This window comes from Mycteria americana, chromosome Z, assembly GCF_035582795.1.
Source record: "Mycteria americana isolate JAX WOST 10 ecotype Jacksonville Zoo and Gardens chromosome Z, USCA_MyAme_1.0, whole genome shotgun sequence".
Classification (NCBI taxonomy): Eukaryota; Metazoa; Chordata; class Aves; order Ciconiiformes; family Ciconiidae; genus Mycteria; species Mycteria americana.
In genome coordinates, this window is record NC_134396.1 from 71,929,156 (window position 1) to 71,951,911 (window position 22,756).

At 39.1% G+C, this 22,756-nt stretch overlaps 1 protein-coding gene across 1 annotated transcript in view; it reads left to right on the plus strand.

Moving 5' to 3' along the window:
• Positions 1-22,756, plus strand: part of MSH3 (mutS homolog 3) — a 121,911-nt gene that overhangs the window by 12,682 nt on the left and 86,473 nt on the right. Inside the window, exon 8 of the mRNA XM_075526557.1 lies at positions 175-341. Within this exon, the coding sequence (XP_075382672.1) occupies positions 175-341 (167 nt within the window). The remainder of the gene's footprint in view (positions 1-174; positions 342-22,756) is intronic.

Here is a 22,756-nt window from a genome sequence, read left to right on the forward strand (position 1 = left end):
AAACACCATTATATTTTTTGGTCTGCCACTCTCACTAAGCATGTGGGTGCTATATAATTTTGTGCTATACACCATAAATTTTCTTTCTGGCTTAACAATTTGAGTCACTGAAACACTCTCTGAAAATTTCAATATTCAATGCATATATGTATTTTTTTTCTTTTTATTTGACAGGCAATCCAACCAACTACCGGAGAAGTAATTTTTGACAGTTTTCGGGACTGTGCCTCTCGCTTAGAATTAGAGAGCCGGGTTTTGCGCCTGCAGCCAGTTGAAATAATACTTCCATCTTGCTTGTCAGATCAATCTGAAAAGCTCATCAACAGTATAACCTCCATGAGGTATGTTCTATGGGGATTTTGTTGTTTGGGTTTTTTTGCACCCCCCACCCCCCCCCTGAAATTCATGGCTTCTGTCTCAGGCTTATGAAAGATTTATGCGCCTAAACATTTGTTGTTTTCATTTAGGTCGTCTTGCTCCCATCTCTCGATCATGTGATCTGTTGGATTAATTTCAGAGCTCATGCACTTATCTTTGGGATCTGAAAGTGGTGTTATGTGGCTGTTTTGCTTGTTTGTCATAGTCTTAAGATCTCTAAAAGGCATGAAACTTTTTTTCTGTTAATGTAGATAGGCATAAAACCTTTGCAACTGGTATTTCATTCTGTTTGTCCTGTTACCCTATCTTGAACTTGGATACGGACTTGGAAGTCTTATGATTGATCATCTGTTTATATTTTGAGTTCTCTTTGTGTATTTCAAAAATATATTTGTTACGTTTTCTGTATCAGTCTTGCTGTGAAATAAAGCCAGAATAGGATGTAATTTGTAGGATGATAGATGAAGGATAAAGCAATGCTCTGACCATATGTGGTGAACTTGTGAAATCTTGCAGATGCAATTTTTGTGAGCAAATACCAGTTTTTCACTTTTTTTTTTAAAGCATGCTGCTCTGGGCTGTAGAGAGCTAGCTTAGAGCTTGGCATTTCCATTTTGAATGAACTAGTCAGAAAGGATAATATTTTTCTTTTATGTGTTAAAAAAACCTAGAGCTAAAGAAAGCAAAAAAAAAAAAGAATGTATTACATAGGCAAAGTTTTGTATTGGGGGGGAAGATACAATATCATCACCTCCCATCTTGTAAAGATAAGCAAATGCATCACAGTCACATGGATGGTAGCCACCTGACAGGCAGTCAACTCTGTACCTTGACTACCTCACTTAAACTCTGCCCAAGTCATCATCTTTGTAGCTTCCTCTAACGCTCCAGACGGCTGAGCTGCTTAATCAGTCTGCTCCACAGGCATTCCTTTCCTCACCTGCCAGTGTAATCCTTCTTCATCCCCTTTCATTAAAAAAAAAAAAAAGTTGACATGAAGTGGTGGGTAGGCAGTCATCTCATCAAGAAAAGCTGATTTTGTGACACATTATAGGAACTTGCACAGGTGTTGCTGTACTCGGCTATCAAGCTTTCAAGGGTACGTGTATATGAGAGGCAAGACTGAGAGGAGGGACTGAAAACGTCTGGTTTGGTGTTAGGGATCTTAAGAAAATATGTCTTGTGAAAGTGCCGTATTCATCATTCAGTGGTGTTGTGACTTACGCTTGTAGTGAAGTGTGTGCTCTTGTCATACTAGGCTCTTCTGTTCCCTCTGCTCATGTATGGACTGGGAAGCCATAAGGAGTCGAAAAGGTCAACTCTAATTAGATGTACTGAGCAAGCAGTATCAATGTATTTCCTTGCAGTAGAATGGTTTGTTAAGACTTGGGCAGATAAAATACCAGATTAGGAAGTAACAAACCTTTGCCAGTTGCCAATAGATGTACATTTTTGCCTTGCTAATCCTTTTACTTTGCTCACTTTCTCTTTTGTGTATCAGACCTACAGGGGAATGCCCAAAATATTTCTAAATATACCATGATGAAGATTAAGAATTTTTATTTTTGCCTGTTTTTTTTTTTTTTGTTGCTGATGTTGTGCACTGATGGTTTTGTGGAATCCAGAGGAAGGTAAAATGGTGTAACAAACAGACAAAGCAAGTGCGTTTTTCAGAAACAAGTATTTTAGTTGTGTGTTAAGGTAATTCTGATGCAGGTTTGAGAGAGTGATTGTATTTTTTCTTTTTTTTTTTGGTTGTGCACAGCTGAGAATGTTAGTTACTAACTTCTCATTTCTATTAAGAACAAAAAATAGCACCCATTAGCTGATTTTGTGAACAGATACTAGTTTGTAGGTTTTTTCCCCTTTCTAGTAGTAAACTTCGTAGTTTACTAGGCAGCTCTCCAGCCTAAATGTCCTTAATTCCATGGGAGTGGTAAAACACATTACTTCAGTCCATTTCAGTAGCCTTATTTCAAAACCAATTCTTCATGGATTTTCTCGTATCAAAGGTTTAACCACTAGAGGGCCCTGAAGTATTTAATATTAATTTAAGTGGTTCCAATATGCTGCTTTCTTGTGCTTTTATAACTAGGCCGCAGTTTTTGTATAATTGCTTTTATACAGGCAGTAATTTTATGTTAATGCATATTGAATGGTCTAAAGTATTCATTTTTGGTTATTGTGCATTACCTGGTAATTTAATTCTTTGCTCTTTTCCAATAACTCCTGGTGAGAATCATCCGTTAGCTGGAAAAGGTTTCATTGCTATAATTTTTTGAAGACCTTTCTGACTAAAACCATGGGAACTAGGATCTTGTGTTTTAAGAAGGCTTCTCATCTCTTTGTGGGTTTGTAATGCAGTGGAAAACCACTGAATTTATAAAAGCAGGGTACAGATGGGAGAGAAAAATAATAGTCCCAGGAGGTGTGCAGCTTGAAGTGGTTAGGAGCAGAGAAGAGAAGGGTCTTTCTGCTCACTGCATGCCCATGTCATGTAAGATTGCACCGGGGGTTGTCTGAGTAACTTGGGGGATGATATGGTTTTGGATGTTGCACATTAGAACTTCGCACTGAGCGGCCAAGGTGATGTGGCCTAGGTCTCCTCCAGCACAAAGAGTATGCTGATGGTTATTAAAAAAAAATTAAAATATTTAGTCCAGGTAAACCACTGAAGCTTTATGAGAGCAGTCATAGTCTGTTTCAATGCCTGGTTATATTGACAGAGTTGAAAGTATCTATGTGCTTTCCTTCAATTTCTATATGGTTTTTTTTTTTCCAATATACAAAGACCAAATGTGAATATTATATACTGGTGTACATGTCTGTCTGCCTTTATTCTACAAAAATGAAACATACATAATGTATATATTTCCTCCTTATGGAATGCTGTGCTTCTCTCTTCCTGTTCTCTTCGTGTTGTCACCACAGCTATGTCCAGGCTCAGCTATGTCATTCACACTGGTGCTTCTATTTTGGCATTGTGTACATTTTCACAGCCAAATTTACATCAAAGGAACACCCATCATAGAAGGAAAAAACAGCTGAGTGGCAGGGTGCTGCTGTTCTAAATTTGTTTTTATTGGAAACAAAAGCCAAGTAAGTCACCAGAAAGGGTTTAGTGTTTTAATCTGGTTGACAGTCACCAAGAGCTACTACTTAAGCCTAAGGAGAACTTCATTTTGGTAACAATTATTTCTGTGGATTAATGTAAAATAGTTGTAAAGAGTTTTGAGTCAGAAAGACTCCAAGAGTTTGTGTCAAAACACACAATGGAAAGTGGCCTCTTTACTTTTTAAGTCTTATGCAGTACAGTGTTAGTGAAAAGTTTGCTTATACTGCAGATCAGTGGAGAAAATAGTTTCACATGTTTATATGTGGCTGTAAACAGGGTCTTGCGGTAGGAAGATTGAAGCAAATTTTACAGACTGAACCAGTAGCAGAGCTGTTTTAAGGACCAAGAGCAGCAGCAGCAGTTTGAGCTGTGCCCAGGAAAGCAGTTTGCAGCGTAAGTGGATTTGGTCCTGGTTTTGAAGTTCTGTATGTCTAAGGTAGGCATGGACATTAATGAGCAATAAGCAAAATGAGCAATAAGCAAAGTTAAATGCTACTGTAGTAAGATTACTTAGCTGTTTTGTATGATTTGTTCATACAATAGAGTTTTAATTCAGTTAGTTTTAACTAACTAAACGAAGACAGTTTAGTTAAATTGCATTGGGGGGGCAGGGGGTGGAAAATCTGAGCCTTAATAGGTATTTTATCACTAATTTAAATGAAGTTAGATTTGTCCATCTGTTTGTAAAAACTTTACTTCACCATTTAGATTAAACTCTGGTGTTTACCAACCTGAGTAAGTTTTAAAAAGTTTAACTTGCGGTGTAGATTTGTTTTACAAGTTACAAACTTTCCCCTTTGCTAATTTAAAACTAATGGAAGCAAATGTATTGAAATGTGTGGCACGGTTTCATGTTCGTTTGCTTCTAGCATGTTGCTGTTTCAGGTGGTAAATGAAATGCTCCTATTGCCAATGTTATGACAGACATTGTCCATGAAAATTAATAACTAGAAAGTACTATTCAAGGACATTGAACTGGAGGTCAGTTTTGGTGGAGAGCCTTCCTTCAAAAGCAAAGCGTAAGTTAAAACTAGGTTGTGGAAACTGGTTCAGAACAAACTGTTCTGGTGGGCAGTATTCTGTTCCCGGACTGTTAGTAACATCTGTTTGCAAGTGCTGGCCTGGCTGGAGGAAAATCTTTTAACAGTTTTAGTTTCCCTCTTTCTAGAAAACCAAGAAAACATTCTTATGTTCAGAAAATATGTATGTTTTTACAGGAGGACACTGTGTTTTGTACTCCAAGCTCTTCCTAGTCAAGGATCAATACCCATCCTCCTTAATGTATTGGCTGCTTTAAAAGTTGGCCTGTACTGGCCTTCTTGAAATAGTTTTTGAGGCTACTTTCCATTTTGGTTGTTCTTGCTCTTCTCACATGCCCCTTTTCAATGAAAAATGTGGTACTTCTGTCTAGCGCATCTTAAGAGTGCCCCAGTGCTCCTTTTTTATATTTTTTTTTCCATTTGCCCTTTTTTATGTGAACACTGGTAGTATTCTGTAGCATTCTTTGACACTATGTAAAAACACACCCATCACAAGCACTTCCCTTGCAACTCCAAAGCATCATTTCACCCAAGTCTGCACTGTTTTGGTTTTTTACATGTCTTGTTTGATGTCTGGCCAACAATCTAAAACCAGGTTGATATGATAACTGACCTCTTGCCTATGCCCACAGATATTTCACTTTATTCTGTTTGCAGAGCATAATGTCTTCCTTCTGTTAGCTTGGGCCTGTAATCTGGGAGGCAGTTTTGACACAACCTCCATCATGCGCTGCTTCGTTTAGGCTGTAGCTAGGTCTGCTGCTTGTTTCCCCTAATATGTCTAAGATTTTTTTCCTTCTGATTATGGCATTCAGGTTTCTGTTTTTGCTTGAGTACTGCAATATTGTCTTTGGCTTGGAGTTTGCTCCCTGGAATTCCCTTCTCTTAAGTCCATTGAGAACTAAAATCATCCTCCCTGCTCATTGGTATGATCAAATTACTCCCGGACTGAATCCCTCAAGTAGCTCCATCATTACATACATTACATGCAACACAGGCTTTCTTTCTTTGTGTTTAAGGACCTCTATAAATAATGTTTCAAGCTCTTTCTGCTTACACTAAGTCAGTGCAGCGCTGATACCCCCTCTGTTTTAGCAGTGACTTCTGCCTTTAACTTCCTGTCAGTTGTGGTCTGCAGGTACCTTCATTGCTCCACAGGTGTGTTACTGTCTAGTTTCAGCCCTGTTGTGATCTCTTTATCAGCCCAGAGCATTAGCTGTGGGATAGCTGGTCGTGGTATTTGGCTGCTGGTTGGTTGTTTCTTGTCATCCTGCCCACTGATTGAGGTTTATCAGAAATCAAGAATAAGAGACGTCTTTCAGCTTTTTTGTTTCAGTATGTGTGGTGCTGTAGTAGAATACAGGAGTGCTTTGGGTTCCTTGAAATGGGAAGTACAACTGTCTTTATAAGTTAGATTGTAAAGGTTACAGGAGTGAGCTATAGCCGATTTATTACATGCATTGGTCAATAGTGCTATTCATTGCTAATTGCTCTCATGGATGGAGTTACAGATTTATGTCGTCAGTCAAGGAGTAGCAACTCAGCTGGAGTGAACTCAGTGAAGTCTTGTAAAGGAATATAAAATGCTTTTAATTTTGTGGATCTTTATACATGGCTGATGGTTGCTCAGATCAGAGGATTCTTTCATATAGTTGATGTTGAGTTTTTAAAATGGGGAGCAGTTATGTACATATATATTTATGCAGCTCAGCTCATAAGGTTTGTAGGTGAGCAAGGATAGGAAGGCTTGTCATGGCAAAAACAAGACACCAAATCGTTACGGCAGAAGTAAACAGTCATTGCTGAACAGAGGGGTGAAAAGTATCTAAAGGGTTGGTAATCATAAAAACTAGTGGTTTTGTGGTTTGTATAGCTTTTAATATTCCCATGGATTTTTAAGTGAAAGGCAAGCTGTGACAAACATCTTGAGAATGTTTTGTATAAAAGGAAGCTACAAGCAGTTGAATTTGCAGCAGGAAAAAAGCAATTAAAGTACAAAAACAGCATGTGAGCTATTTTCTGTAAATACAAAAACCAAATGCATCACTGAGCAGATGTTTACTGACTAAAGAGGCTTTTTGCACTGCTAATAATCCAGTTCATGGCCTGGGCAACTCAGCTGTATGGAGAGTTGCTTGAAGAATATTGGTCATGTCATAGCTCGCTTGTTTTGAATAGACAGGGAAAAAACCCCACAACATTATTATCAGGTCATGTAATGACCTGAAAGAATTGTTGGACAGGTTTTTTTTCGATTTAATCTTGTTGCAGTCATGAAACATGCTGTTCTCAATATTGTAGCTCATTATTGTCTTCTATGGCATTGCAGGTGACGGAAGCGTGGGGCTTAAATCTCTTTTGACAAATTGCTTATGTGTAAAGTGTACTTCTTTACCGTTGCCTGTCTTACTGCCCTTCACAGTTTGGGACACAACACAGGCATATGGCATCCTTTAGATGAAATTACTGTGCCATTATGCATGCAGAGTTGTCACTAGAAAAACGGGGGAAGGCAGTTGCAAAGCACTGTGTCTAAATGCAGTGCAGACCACTTTTCTTAACCTAGGTGATATATTAGATATATTGCTTGTTACAGTAACAGCTGGCCTTTGCAGGCCTTGCCCAGCCCATGTGTTTTTGTAAATTCCTCCAGGCAAAACTGAAGATGTGCGCCCTGATAAGTTTCCCCAGCAGTTCGTACCTGGTTCAAAGGTACGTTATTTTTCATGTGATTGTAAGCAGTATGGAAAACATGCTGTGTGTGTTTTTTGTGGCATTTTTGCACTGATTAGTGATATTCATGGTTTTGGCTCTTTTTCCCCCACTATTTGAGCCAGAAATTATTAAATGAAGAATGGTTAAATTGATCTTGATGCTTGTGTAATTTCTTACTGTCAAAAATATTAACTTTTTAATTAGAAAAAACCCACCATATTGAAAGAAGCAAGAAACTTTAAAAGTATTTGTTTTCGTATTTTGGCACCTATTTGATTTATTACTGTAGGATAGATCAGAAATTGCAGGAGGTGACATGTAAGTAATTATACTTTTTGTTGTCCTCTCTGGTCGTTATGATATTACTGGCTTATTTCTCTCAGTATATATTTATATACTGCTGACTTTTCACAGCAGCTGTCAAAGTTTCTCAGCCAGGGAAGGGTGCTGAAGCTCACAATTACAAACCCAGATGGGAGCCTGGAGCTCTACACCTCTGTCCTCCAGGAGGTGGCACCACCATGCTGGAGCGCTGCTGGTCCTGGTTCTGGTCCTAGGGAGAGAGGGAATGAAAGCAACCAATTAGTAATAACTAATTTTCCCCAGATACCTGTAAGGAAAAAAATTGTGGTGTATTAAGTGAGTTGGTAGAGAATGGTAATAAATTCCCAAGTTACATAATCCTGATTTGAAGGAACAATTCTCATTCACATTTGAAATTTTTTTAACTTGAGGTAGAGGTCATTGCTCTGATAAAAAAATTGCAAATAACCCAAATACCCAGATGGCATTGTTATTCTGATGTGATTCATATTAGTAATTTAATTTCCAGTTTTCAGATAACGCAATTGTCATTCAAAGAAGTGAACATTTCCTAATGGACGTTTGCTTTGCTGATAAGCTAACGTAGATGTTGTATGTATTGGAGATTTTTATGGTAGAGCAGGTGATTATATCTGACAGGCTTGTGTAAATTGGAGAGTTGTACAATTGTTGTCAGTATAGCAACTGCATACTGTACTGAGGTGAGAGGAGGGAAGGCACACACACCTGCACACACTTAAAACTGGAAGTTGTCTCACCTGTATTAAAGTACAGATATAAATGACTTGTGAAAGTGTTGAACGTCCCAGTAACTCCACCTGTACAGATACTAGGAAGTGCTCAAGTCTTTACAGTAAACCAACCACTTGTTTATGTGCTTTGAGGTGACCAGAAGGTAAGTGGCTTTTCTTCTTAAAAATAGCCAAACCCCAAACAACTGGCAACTCTGTTTGGACTGAAAGTGAGTTGTGAATAAAAGTAAAATCCTTTTTGAAGGATCCAGTTACATCAGTACTTTGCTATGGTAACTCAATACTCTAGGCTGTCCTGCGTGTTGGCTGCTTCCAGTGTGGATGTTCTGTGTTTTAAATGTGAAGGTAACTTGTCTGTTTTCATCCAGAGGTAATCTAGCTGGACTTTTGTAAGGGTAAATGCATGTGTACAGTTTGATCTATTGCGGAGGAGCTAACATACTATGAAGCAACGTATGTATTTCTGATGCCAACTTGCTTTTACAACCGGAACATCAGTTGCATGTTTTCCTTTGTTCGAGATATCACTGAAAATATTGCAGTAACCTGCAGCTAGAGTGCACATATTCAAACAGAGAAGGACTCTTAAGCTCTTAAAGCTGGCATGCAAATTTTAAAATTTTTTTAATAGCCTATGAATATTTGGTGGTATATTTGTTAAAAGTCCTAGCTTTGGCTTTTTTTTTTAATAATGACTTCTTTTCTGTAATTTATTCTTCTTTGAAGTTGACTTGGGACATAAATCTTTCCTTGTGAAACAGTGGCATCATGGACACCTTGGATGTGTTAATTTCTCAGACATTACTTCTTCCTACATTTCCTGCCCTCATTGTTAGTGCTAGGAGTTAGAAATTCAGCAATTTTTATCAAAACAGTGTAGTGATGTGAGACAAGTATGGGAGGGAGAAAGACTGAAACTGTCTGCATGTTTGACATGCTGGTAGCAGTGATACTAGAGTGAGGGGAAGAATAATTATTTCGTAATGGTGGTTCCCAACCCCTCCTGAGTTAGGGAAGAGAGAAAGGCCATGAATATGTTTATTTTTCATAAAAACAGAATATATTCATTTCTTAATTGTGAAGAAAATGAAACTGAAATGGGTTTTTATGTGCCTTCAATCTACTGAACTGAAAAAGGGAGCAAACTTTATCTTTCAGGCTGTCTTTAACAGTTTAATTTTGTGCTTGACTGGCTTACAACATTCGTCTCTCTCTTAACAGATGTTCTTTTTGATGTGTGGTATAGGTGAGATGCTTTCAGTAAATTAGAGCTGTGAAGAGTGTGCTTTGAGCATGGACTCTTCCTCTGGGAATTTGGAATTGTAAAAAAGATTGTTAGAAATTTGTACTTAAGTTTGCTTTAAATTTACATGGATATTTTCTGAGTTCTTAATAAAGAATTTGAAATCATTGTTGTAGTAATTAACTCTTCCAGTAAAAAGCTTAGTAATACAGTATTTTGTTAATGTAAAAAGGTATCATGTATGTATATTTGCTTTCCATTTACGTGAAAGAATCTTTCTGCAGAGGCAGATGGAGGTACTTAAAAACAATTTCTAGCAAACATACTTGAATCTATTCCTTTTCCTATTTTATGTTGTGCCTGTCTCTCTTGCTTCTTGTCACGTGGAAGATGACTGCCTGCCCCTTCATCCCTTCTACCTATTCTTTTACAACTATGCTACCTGCTTTCTTGAGTCTTTGCCACCTCTTCATGTCTCTGCCCTTTTGTTTCCTGTATCTAGGGTGCCCTTGTCCCCATCTCCACCAAGATTTCAGACACTTCTTGCAACAGACTGCTTAGCACTATTCTTTTCCTCTACATACCCCTGTACAAAGTCATGGCTGACAGGGACCTTAAGATGAAGAGAGAAGCAGCAGGTCCCCAGATACGTCCTTCCTGGGATGCGTCTTCCCTGGGATGCTAAGTCAGACCCTTCTACCTTTCTTCATCTTTCACATATGCTGGTGAAGTGTAGGGTTCTGAGAAGGAAGGATAACTTCCCTGGACAGCTTCACTGGTATTTTTGCATTTCACACCATCTCAGTGCATGTCTTTTATACTGCTTTTGGGTTATGCATTTCCCTTTTTATTAAATACCTCTTGTTAGGGCTTGAGGAAGAACTGAGAGAACACTGTGAAGAACAAGGTGGTATTCATAGAATCCTAGAATTGTTTGGGCTGGCACGGACCTTTAAAGGTTATCTAGTCCAACCCCCCTGCAGTGAGCAGGGACATCTTCAATTAGATCAGGTTGCTCAGAGCCCCGTCCAACCTGACCTTGAACGTTTCCAGGGATGGGGTATCTACCACCTCTCTGGACAACCTGTGCCAGTGTTTTACCACCCTCATCATAAAAAAATGTCTTCCTTATATCTAGCCTGAATCTACCCTCTTTTACTTTAAAACCATTACCCCTTATCCTATCGCAGCAGGCCCTGCTAAAAAGCCTGTCCCAATCTTTCCTATAGGCCCCCTTTAAGTACTGGAAGGCTGCAATAAGGTCTCCCCGCAGCCTTCTCTCCTCCAGGCTGAACAACCCCAACTCTCTCAGCCTTTCCTCACAGCGGAGGTGTTCCAGCTCTCTGACCATTTCTGTGGCCCTCCTCTGGACCTGCTCCAACAGGTCCATGTCTTTCCTGTGCTGAGGGCTCCAGAGCTGGACACAGTACTGCAGGTGGGGTCTCACAGAGCAGAGCAGCAGAGAGGGGCAGAATCACCTCTGTTGACCTGCTGGCCACCCTTCTTTTGATGCAGCCCAGGATACGGTTGGCTTTCTGGGCTGCAAGCGCACATTCCCGGTTCATGTCCAGCTTTTCATCCACCAGTACCCCCAAGTCCTTCTCTGCAGGGCTGCTCTCAATCCCTTCATCCCCCAGCCTGTATTGATACTGGGGGTTGCCCCGATGCAGGTGCAGGACCCTGCACTTGGCCTTGTTGAACCTCATGAGGTTCACATGGGCCCCCTTCTCCAGCTTGTCCAGGTCCCTCTGGATGGCATGCCCTCCCTCAGGCGTGTCAGCCACACCACTCAGCCTGGTGTCATCTGCAAACTTGCTGAGGGTGCACTCGATCCCACTGTCTGTGTCATTGATGAAGATATTAAATGGTACTGGTCCCAACAGGGACCCCTGAGGAACACCACTCATCACTGATCTCCATCTGGACATTGAGCCATTGTACACTAGCCTCTGGATGTGACCATCCAACCAATTTGTCATCCACTGAACAGCCCATCCATCAAATGCATTCACAGGGCAGTGTTGCATTTGGTATACAAAAAAATAAATTCCTGATGCATCTCAGAGAAAGGGAAATAGGAAGAGGGAAAGGCTGAAAAAAAGAAGCCTTTAATTTATGGGGAACAGTTGTGTAGCTGTCAAAAATCCTTACTTACAGTATTAATCGATGTGTTTAAACTGTTTTAATTATCTGAAAAGATAGCACATGGATTTGCATCTCAAAGTGGACAAGTTAAGCCTTACCATAAAGCATTCTATATTTTGTATATATTGCAAATACAGTGTACTTGTTATTCCTTGTGACCTTGGCAAAAAAAATACTTAATTTGTCTCTGAAATTTAATTAAAGGATTTGTGCTTTGAGTTAATCTAGGTGAAAGTATACATGTGTAATATAGCAGTTATCTATATATGGATGAGCTGTACAGGGTTTTGTGAACTCCTTGCCCATAAAAAAAGCCTTTGTTTCATGAAGGATTCTTAGCTATAAAAAGAAAAATAGCCCAGCCAATGTTCTTTGGCTTACACACAGCTTAAAAAAAAAAAAGTATAAATAAGGAAAACTGTAAACTGATGACTGTGATGACTGGACTTCAGGTTTTTTAACTGAATTTGAAGGAACATCTGTTTTCCTAGACAACCTTGTTAATGCACTTTTTGATAAAGTTTAATGTCTCCATCAAAGCTCATACAGGGTCTAGTTTTGTGTGCAGCAGCATTATCAGGACTGTGGAGAAAACTGAAAAGGAAAAAGGTAAAAAGGACTGAAAATAGAGAACATAATAGTAAACATTTAGGTATCTAATCTGGATGTGAGAAATTAAACGTGGCCCAGGTTTCAGACACAGCCAGATTCAGACCACAGACTTGATCTGGCATAAGAATTTGAATGCTAATGTCTTCAGGTTGTCTAAGTAAAGAAATGCTTTCAAACTGTCATAATCAAATGAAGTTATGATTAACTTGCATTAAATTATTTTTTGGAATGTGTATTTTGGAATCTGTTTGTTTATTACTAAAAATCATAATGTAATTTTGTGAGCCCTGGCAGAGTGGAAATTACCAACTCTATCAAATAAAAAAAATTGCAATCCTTAGGAGTGGAGACAGCTGTTGGTTAAGATCCCTGGTTTTATGCGGTCTTGTATAGCGCAGGTTTTTCTTGATTACATAGAATAAATACATTTCTCTTACTTGGTCCAGGCATGCTGTGCCTGAGTATGCACCTAATGTAGGGATCTGGATCTACACTCTGTATGAGCCCTGCATTTCATACAGTCCATTGGACAGGTATCGGGTTTGAAGTGGTGACTTTGGTGGTAATATGGAAACAGGCAGAAAAGAGCTCTGTAAGTTAGTGTGAGTGTAGGGCCTTTGAAATATGATGGGTCATCTTGAACACAAAAGTGCTGTAAAAAGCATAGGTAGGGACTGTGATGAGACACACCACTTCAGCTCTGATATGAAAGGACTAATCATTACGCTTCTAATATCGGTGCATATTATACTTCTAGAATTATTCTAGCCTGCTCATATTGTAGATTCAAAGATAATGTGTGTGTGTCAGAATTATTTCCAGTGGTGTCATGCCCCAAAATGAAGGGGAAGGACTGAGGGGAAAGCAAGAATTGTAAGAGAAGGATCCCATGGCTACCCAGTCAAGGTGTGTACATCTGTTTTAGGAGCCTACTGGGTAAACAAAGTGGTACTGATCACAGAGGAGTTATATTTGACTCTTGGTATTATGTTAGGTATCTCCGAAAGTGTTTAAAAGAAAAGCTGGGGCTTCAGCCAAACTAACAAATAGTTGTTGTGTGGCTTTTTGATGTTACAAAAGTGAATTGAAATTCTCATGGCAGTTTAATCAGCCTGTGATATCTAATGAGCATATTATCAAGTGTTATTAATTGACAAGTAATATGTTTGATTTTTTACATATTGTGGAAAGGAACCTTAGAACAGAGTTTCATCAATAACTTTTCAGTGGTATTGGTGTGTTAAACAATTGTTTCTCCTATCCCGTAGCCCCTTTCATACATTCAGTACAAAAGTTTTTGTGGCTTTATGGTGAACTGCAGCAGGTAACTGGGACAGGTGAAGAACCGCTGTGGTCATCTGTTCTTTCTGGGTAAATTTTTGACTGGTTAGGATTCTTGTCTCAGTTCACTATATGGTTGTCCAAGTTTTTATGCCAGTGCAAAAGGAAAGAGGTAAGAATGTAGATGTTGGGAATAGCAGGGCCATTGTGTTTGGTGGCTGTGTTAATCTGTGTCAGTTTCAGTTGATTGTCAGGCTGTACTCTTGGTTGTGCGAGTGCTGTGCTCTAAACAGGATCTGTGATGTGATACATTAAAAAAAAAAAAAAAACCAACCCCCAAAAACCCCCAAACCTTTCTTTTAACATAATTCCTTTTTTACAAATAGAAAATTTGTCTTGAAGTATGGTTATGTTGATAGTTGTACAATTCCAGGTTGGTTGTTGAGAGAGGACTTAACGTGGAACTGAAGTCCCTTTATTGCGGTCCATACACATGCAGTATTTCAGAGGCAAATCACATTAAGAAATGGATGTATATTAATAAGGATGTATTTTTAGATGCTTCTGTCTTATCGTTTACTATGAGTAGAATGTAGACTGGTACCTTGTACTTTTTATATTAAGCTGAGTGAAGGGAATTCTTGTGGGTTTGTTAGGAACATTATAGTCGGGTTTCAATATGTTACACCAGCAACTTTGTGTATTTTAAAATACAGGAACTGAACAAAAAGAAGGCAATGGGTCTTCTGTGTGAAAATCCTTTATCTGACAAAAATAAACAGTTTCACTTAGTAGCTTTATTCCTTTATTCCCTCTAACATTGTAAGCGTTTCATTTGTTGGCAGTAATAGAAGTTTTATTCTTCAGTTTCCTTAAGTCTTGACTTACAAAATCTAATGAGTAAATGTCAGTTGCTGGTAGAATTAAGAGACTCGTTTTTTCATTCAAATTTTGTCTTATTTTAAAAAAATAAAACAAAACTCTACCACTTCTGTTTTCACTTCAGTTCTACAGAGATGGTATGCAGTCTTGTGGTATTGAAAATTGTATTTTGGGCTGAACCCTTGCCAGAGAGAGCATTCACTCAAATCAAGGTCTCCAAAGTGTAAACATGAGATAAATTGAGTTTCAATATTGAATCGTGATCTGCTTTTTCATTTTTTTTCTTAAAAAGCATACCATTAAGCATACGCTGCCTTCATCTGTTTCCTTCAACAGTATTTTCCATTTGTAAAGCAATTTAACTAGTGCTTTGCTGTTGGCTCATTGATCATAAATCCTACCAAAGCAGTAGTATGAAAAATTTGTATTGTACAGCATCTGTGTGTTACCTACTACATTAAGCCATGGGAAAGATAACTTCCCTGGTTTTTCACTTGTAATAACTTTTCACAGAATGTGAAATCAAGGTAAGTAGCCATTTGTGGTTAAAATGTGCCACTCTTAATTACAGGAATATGGCAGTGAAAAGAAAATTCGTATATAGCGGGCATAATTATTAAAGCTCTTCATATTTATTATATTAGAAATGTCAGTGTGTTTAAGCATCTTTGTACATCTCACAGGAAAGCCTGAAATAATTTGCTGAAAAATTAACAAGTTCATTTCATCACATTTAATGGATTCTTAAATCTGTATCAGCTTATCAAAGGAAACATTAATTAAAAGTGTAATTGACTAGCCAGCTGTTTCCTGTTTTCTGTCCAGCAGCCTTCATTAAAAACATTACAAAACATGTAAAGCTCTTTATCTGAGACAGATGAAAAGTTCCCCATGCCAAGTTCTGCTCAAGCAGTGAGATTTAAATGGTAGCTTCTTAGTTCAATGCATGTTGAGTGACCAGTATCTGTAGGCATATACTACTTCCTACGGAGGCAGGCTACGTTATGTATTGGCAGACAAACCCCTTTTTAAACCACATACGTGGTTAGCATGCCAGAATGCTTTGTTCCTGGAGGGGAGCACTGCATGACTAAAGCTGAACGTGTGGTGGCATTTTCCTCACTACACGCAAGAATTCCTCTAATAGCAGTGCAGTTCTCAGGCTAGGCTCGTATATTGAGAGCAGTAAACAGGCACATACTGAAGATGAGCTCTGCCTTGCTGAATTGGCATACTTTAACAACGTAAAATGTACAAGTCTTTTCTGCATGGGTAGAATATATTCTGTCCATTAGGTTTACAGTGTTCCTTCCCAAGCTTGGAAATTATTCTCCCCAGGTACAAGAAGGGCCTCATGGAACCATTCCGTATTTCAGTTTTCCTTTTACGAGATGGTTGGGAACTGCAAAGTTCCCCTTGATCATGGAGAACCTCTGGTGCTCTATTGGATGTGCCCTGTTAACAGTGAGGCTGTAACTAGCCTCCTTTTGTGTTGATACTACACTTTCCATTGGGCCAGTGCAAGTCAAATCATGACCAAACTCAGCAGCTGTCTTTCTCTTTCCAGAAACCAGTTTGGCCTTCCTGGGGATTGACACAGAACTCTCAGGGTCTGAAGACTTCTTTGAACGTTTGTCTAACATTTGCAGGGGTTTTTTTAATGTATGAGAGCCAAATTTCTGTTTGAGATCGCAGAATCACAGAATCATAAAAGTTGGAAAAGACCTTTAAGATCGAGTCCAACCATAAACCTAACACTACCAAGACCACCACTACACCATGTCCCTAAGCACCTCATCCAAACATCTTTTAAATACCCCCAGGGATGGCGACTCAACCGCTTCCCTGGGCAGCCTGTTCCAATGCTTGATAACCCTTTCAGTGAAGTAAAATTTCCTAATATCCAGTCTAAACCTCCCCTGGCACAACTTGAGGCCATTTCCTTGTTACCTTGGAGACTGACCCCCACCTCTCTACAGCCTCCTTTCAGGCAGTTGTAGAGAGCAATAAGGTCTCCCCTCAGCCTCCTTTTCTCCAGACTAAACAACCCCAGTTCCCTCAGCCGCTCCTCATCAGACTTGTGCTCTAGACCCTTCACCAGCTTCGTTGCCCTTCTTTGGACACGCTCCAGCACCTCAATGTCTCTCTTGGAGTGAGGGGCCCAAAACTGAACACAGTATTCTGAACACAGATAGAATTACTAAAAATAAAAATCCCATTTGCCATTAGCGCACATGACCAAAACCCTGAAACCTCTTTTGTTTTTGGCTTGGAGAATGAATGTGATATTCATGCTCACATTGAGACCTGTAACAGTAAAGGTTCCTGCTCCTTTTTTTGCTTTCATTTAGATTACTTCCTTGGGGACTTCTTGCTTATTCCATACTTGTATTTGTTGTTATATTCACGTGTCCCCGCGTCCCCCCCCCAGTCTTAGATGTCATCCTCTTTTTCACTGGGTGACTGAAAGATCAAGTTAGAAAGTTTTGTTCCAGAGTGCAGAAGAAGTGTCGGTTGCACTGAGGAGAGGTAGAATGCAGCAGAAACCAGGGTGCTGTCATGTCTTGGCAGCAGTGAAGGAGAATAACTGCAGTAACAGCAAAGAAGAAAGGAGTGGGGATAGAGCAGAACTTTGCCTATTGTGTTTAGATTTGAAGGTAGTGTCTCACTGGATATCTTTGTGAGTTTGGAATTGGAGTCTCTTTATTTTAGTTAGCTGGAGAGCTCAGATGGGGTAATTTTCGGAAGAAAATCAGGGATAATACAGTTTTTCAGCCATATGTTATGAAAAAGGCACTGTAGCAACACAGAGCTGGATATTCCTTGAAAAAGGATAAAAAGGCTTGCAAGGTATAGACCATGTGCAAAGGCAAACTCGGTTTGCTTATTGAAGCTTCTTCAAAACAGAGTAGGTTTGATTTTTGGGATGGAGATGCTTAATCATTTCTTTTGTGGTCTCTGATTACATCTGTGGTTACAAATGCTGACAGCACAAGGTCTTGTTGTGGCTTAATATTTTTATTTCTGTAGCACGGGGACTTGAACGTGTTAGGTGTCCCAAACATTGATCCTCCAAATGGAGGGGAAAAAAGGGAAAAACCTAGTAGACTGAGTAGTTACATAATCTATCATATCCTTTCAGTTGGAGTTGGTTCAAGTGATGCTGTCAGTGGCGTGAGAGGAGAATTATATGTCAACAGCATGTTATGCATGCCAGGCATCAAAAAATAAGAGACTTTGTGCCACAGTTGCAGCTGAAAAATACGGTTAAATAATCAGCTTAAATAGTATGTCATGTCCTTACTGTTGCATATGAAGTTTGCCCACAGAAAAGAGAAGAGCGTATCTCCTCATCTCCTAGCTACTGGATGGTTGAAGTCCTCGATGTGAAGACATATTAAGAGAATTCCTGCATGGAAAATTCCTTAGTTTTCTAAAAAGCATCCATTGCTCAGAGCACAAGTCTTGAGTTTCTGAGATGTGTGAGAAAAACTTTGTGGAATCAGATCACCTGAGACCATGATGTGGTCACAAACCAACTCTGGGACCATAATTATTCCAGTGTCAGATCCATTTCTGATCTCATTAGTAGATCATTGTAAACAGTAAATTAAATGTTATATGCTTACCTCTTTTCTACAGTGCAGAAGAAACTGCTTGGTAGAACAGTGCTGTAAAGCAAGAAAGGCTATGCAGCCAGTCTGTATGTCCTTGTTCTTATTGGTGCAATTAAGCTACAGCTGGTTTATATTGTGTTTAGTAACTTTCACAGTTTCTTAGAATCATTTGTTTCTCAGAATCTTGGAAAAATTTGGCTTGGTTGGGATTTCTGGGGGTCGTTTTGTTTAACCTCTTGCTCAAAGCAAGGAGCTGTCTTCAATGTTAGATCAGGTTTCATGCAGTTTTGCCCAGTTCGGAAAATCCTCAAGGAAGGGAAGTCCCCGGCTTCTCTATACCACCTGCTTATGTGCTTAATTGGTCTTGTGGGGAAGAATTTTTTTTCCTAAAGTCCATGCAGAATTTTGAACAAGTTGCAGCTTGTGACTGCTTGGTTTTGTCCTTTCATTGTGCACCTCTGACAAGAATCTACTCCAGGCTTTTCCAAATGCCCTTTAGAGAGTAGAAGATGCCCTCTTAGCTGTCTCCATACCAAATAAGTTCAGTTTCCTTAGCCTGTCCTCATTTGCTGTATGCTTTATCCCCCTAATCCTTAGAGGCTCTCCTAGATTTCCTCTAGTTTGTTGATAGCTGTCTTGTACTGAAGGCCCAAACTGGACTTAGTACTCCAGATGGGGTCTTCTGAATACCACGTAGAGTGGAATAATCACTTCTCTTGCTTTTACCATCCTTGTGCTACTACAGCCCAGTATGGGTTAGCCTTCACTGCCACAAGAATGGTTTGCCTTCCTGGTACTCATTACTTTATCCAGGTATGTTTCCCTGCTTTTTCTTTGCACAAAATTCATACCAATATCCCTTAGTGTCCTACCTACATGGAAAGATCAAGTCTAAGTGACAAGCATAATTGAGGTGTGATTGTAAAGGAACTAGGCAAATGAGCACCAGTTTGTTAGCACAGATACCAGTAGCTGTGAAGCTTTGTGCTTCATGGTACTCTTTTACTTCTTCTAGCTGAAATACAATTAGTACAGCGTAGCCTAGATGCATTGTTCCTCCAGATGGGTCATGTAGACCTATTTAATGTGACTCTGAATGTAGAGCCTTGTGTGGTATATAAACACCAAGCTGTTGTTTTCTTTTCCTCTGCAGCTTGTATGAATGTATTTCCCTCCTTTTTTTAATGATGGGTAATACCCCGAGGAATAGCTACCCAAAAGTTTCAGGTCTGGATATAGATCCAATACTTATTTTGCAGATAGTTAATAATAAAAAATATTAATTAAGAATATCAAGTCTTGTGCAAAAATATCTGGATAAAATTATCCAAATCCTGAAGATGTATTTTTGAATTTTTCCCATTTTTTGTTATAACTTGTTAGAATAATGTGGTGTTTTAAGCAAAGAATTCAAGAGCAATTGCAGGTTTTCTGCCTGAGTGCCAGGTGTAACGACCTGCCAGCATAGTTTGAAAACACAGTAATATGTTTACTTGCCTTTCAAATTTAAATTAAAGTGAGATGTTATAGGCTGAATTTTGGTTTTGTTTGGTTTTTTTCCTGCTTAATTTTTTTAAGTTGGTCTGTAATCTTACAGAGTCATGCAAAGTATTTATCAAGAGGATTCAGTGTTTCTTTTTTTATGGGAGATTTTTTTCAGATATGTGTTGCTAGTTGACATCTGCCACTTTGAGAAGTGGTGAGTTTCTTCTGAGAGGACTTGGATGAGGAATGCATGGGAGAATGTCAGGCCATTGTTTCTGCTCTGAACTGTGATCTGCACTTCTAGTAAACTGAAAGAAGAAAATTTCCAGTTTCCACTAGTTTATTTGGAGTATCAGGCATTCTCCAGCTGTGAACACAAATCTATGGATCAGAAGGCAGAATTAGTTACATGTAGCTAATTTTGACTGCTGATCAGTTTCCAGACAGGGGTCAGAATATTACTTTCTGTAATGCAGACAAGGCATAGATAGATTCTTCCTGGAGGCCTTTCAGCTCTTCCATTCCCACATGACATCTTTGTGGAAAGTACAACCATCTGCTCCCTGGCCTTCTCCCTCCTTCAGGCTGTCCCAGGAGGACCTCCACATTTTCTCTCTTCCTCTAGTACAGCAGTCCAGCCCAACAAACATCTAGACTGGCTTCTCATAGGAGTTCGCTTTTGCTCTATTGTTAGTGTATATGTAAGTGTGTGTTTATTATAAAAGGTTCTGAGCTTCCCTTACACAAAGTTGAAAACCAAGCAGTGGGCATACTGTGTCTTCACAGACCACAGGAAGGTATGTTAGGAGCCTGAACAGGAGCTAGATTCCTTCTTCAGAGCCATTAATTTAAATGGTTTCAATGCAGTGATGGGTGGAAAATCCAGATACGGCCTTCCTGCTCGCAGAAGCAATATACTTTCTTAGTGCGGTCCGTATTGGATATTCAGTGCTCCTAGTAAATTTCCACAGCAATTCTTATGCTGACTAAGGAGTGGGATTTATGTTTTTGACAGTTTTTGGCAGGTAGAGTTGTGGTAGTAGTGTGGGAGGGCAGTTCAAATTGATTTATAACAGATACATGGATGGACTCGCTCTGTCACCATCTCCATTATTTCTTATATAATCATTGGAAACGATGTTTCATAAGCGGATGATGACTTCCATTCAACTTCCTATTTGTGCTATCTATCTGTACTAGTAGAATATCCTTCTATCCATCACCTGGGCAAATGCACGGTTCATGCTTCAGCAGCACTCCTCGGAACCGCTGTGGATTTTCTGTGGCTGATATGTTCTGCAATATTCAGCTTTGATTTGGGGTTCTCTTTAATTCTGTGAAGAAGTCACTAACGTGAATTCAAGATTCTTCCCAGAATTATGTTGTATTGTAGCCATCTGCTTTTAATTTTTACTTATTTTAACAGCCTCACCTAGGAACGCTTTCCTTTCTTGGACAAAGCACTAAATGTTTTGCATATGTGTGTACGGGTTCCAGATAATTTTGAATGTTTTGAGGGCCAGTGGTATTTCAAATATATTAAACTAAAAATACCTAAGAGATTTTTGCTCAGGCACAGCATAAGGAAAAGGGAGATAATTAAACTGGGTGGGAAACTTTGTTAAATATTGAGCTTGACTTTGTTAAAACCAAACTTGTGCCATTACTTCTGCTGCTAGGGAAGATGTCATTGAATAAGATGTACCCCACTGAATTTTTCTCAATCAGCTTGACGCTAGAATGGAGTTGTAATGGTGAGTCTTAATGACAGTAGGCAGTGATTTGACAGAAGCACAATGTTCACTGCAAGATCTAGTAGGTGGGAGGCCTTTCCAAAAATATTAAAGAGAAATAAAGAAAAGTGCTTTGTGCTTAAAAGTTTTTGCTGTTCAAAATGGGAAAGTTTCCTGTTCCTGTCAATGAAAACAAGTATGATCGGACAACATGTGACCTTGTGAAGCAAAGAGCAATATGTTCACTTCTGAAAGGTGTATAATACAGCGAAGGAGGTGTGGGGTTGTGAGAGCGGTAGTAGAAAAGCTGCCATTTAGAACAAGGTGATAGTCCAAAATTCACCATACACATTTGTATTACAGTTTCAAAACTCATCTTATTTCAAGGTTGTTCTGTCATCTTTTCCTTTGCTCTGCCTGTCCAGAATTTTTTGGTGTCTTTTAGCTGTAGTCACTCTCTTCCTATTATTTAATTTATTGCTAACATTTATGAAGCACTTGAAGGATTTTTTTACTGATGCAAGGTAAGGTTGTAATATTTCTATTTATATAATATGTAATACAGAGCTCAATTTTTCTGTCTGCTACTGTGTTATCTGGTGGTGTAGACAGTCTTTTACAAGTCCCTTTTGGTAAAAAAGCATGCTAATTTAGGGGGAGTTTTGGGAGTCAATTATCACTATGTTAGAGGATAATTTAAAATAGTACTAAGTGGTTGCTGTAGGTGTTATCAAGTATGAAATTATCTAAAGTATTTACATGAGCAGATTCAACAGTGTTTTGCAGTACGGCATCGTCTTTGTAAAAATAAATATTTCAGAATGGACTATAGCCGGCTTCTGGGGGAAATATATTAAAAGCAGATTAAAATGATGATATAATTCCTGGATTACATTTCTGCTTTCTTTTCCAAGTAGTTGTATGGATGGGACTCTTCATTTTGATCCTCGCATTGCTTCCCTAAGTTAAATCTCTTTTCATTAAACATCAGTTTTGTTGTACTTTCCAGAGAACAGCAGTTCTCTACGTGTTTCTAGTGCGTGTCACGTACTGGAAAATTTTGGCACTGAGCTCCTTGTCATGGTTTCAGTAAGAAGCGGTTAAAACTGTTTTGCTTTTTGTGCTGCAGTATTTCCTTTTAGTGTGCGGCTGTATTAGCAGATAGATGTGCTGTTGTCCTGTGCTGTTCTCTGTGGGAGTTCAGGGTGTAGCCCCAGCAGCTGTGGCTCCTCCATCCCACAGTCTTCTCTTTTCTGCTACATTTTAAAATTCACTTTGGTCTGACCTTGGACTTGCTCTTACAACCTGCTTCTTATTTCTGTCAGCTCCTTTGTTATACCAGTGACACACGCTTATACGGTTTAGTGAAATGACCGATCTGATGTTGGCAACGGTGCTGCCTGAAGTGGAAGGCTGGACAACATGACCTCCAGA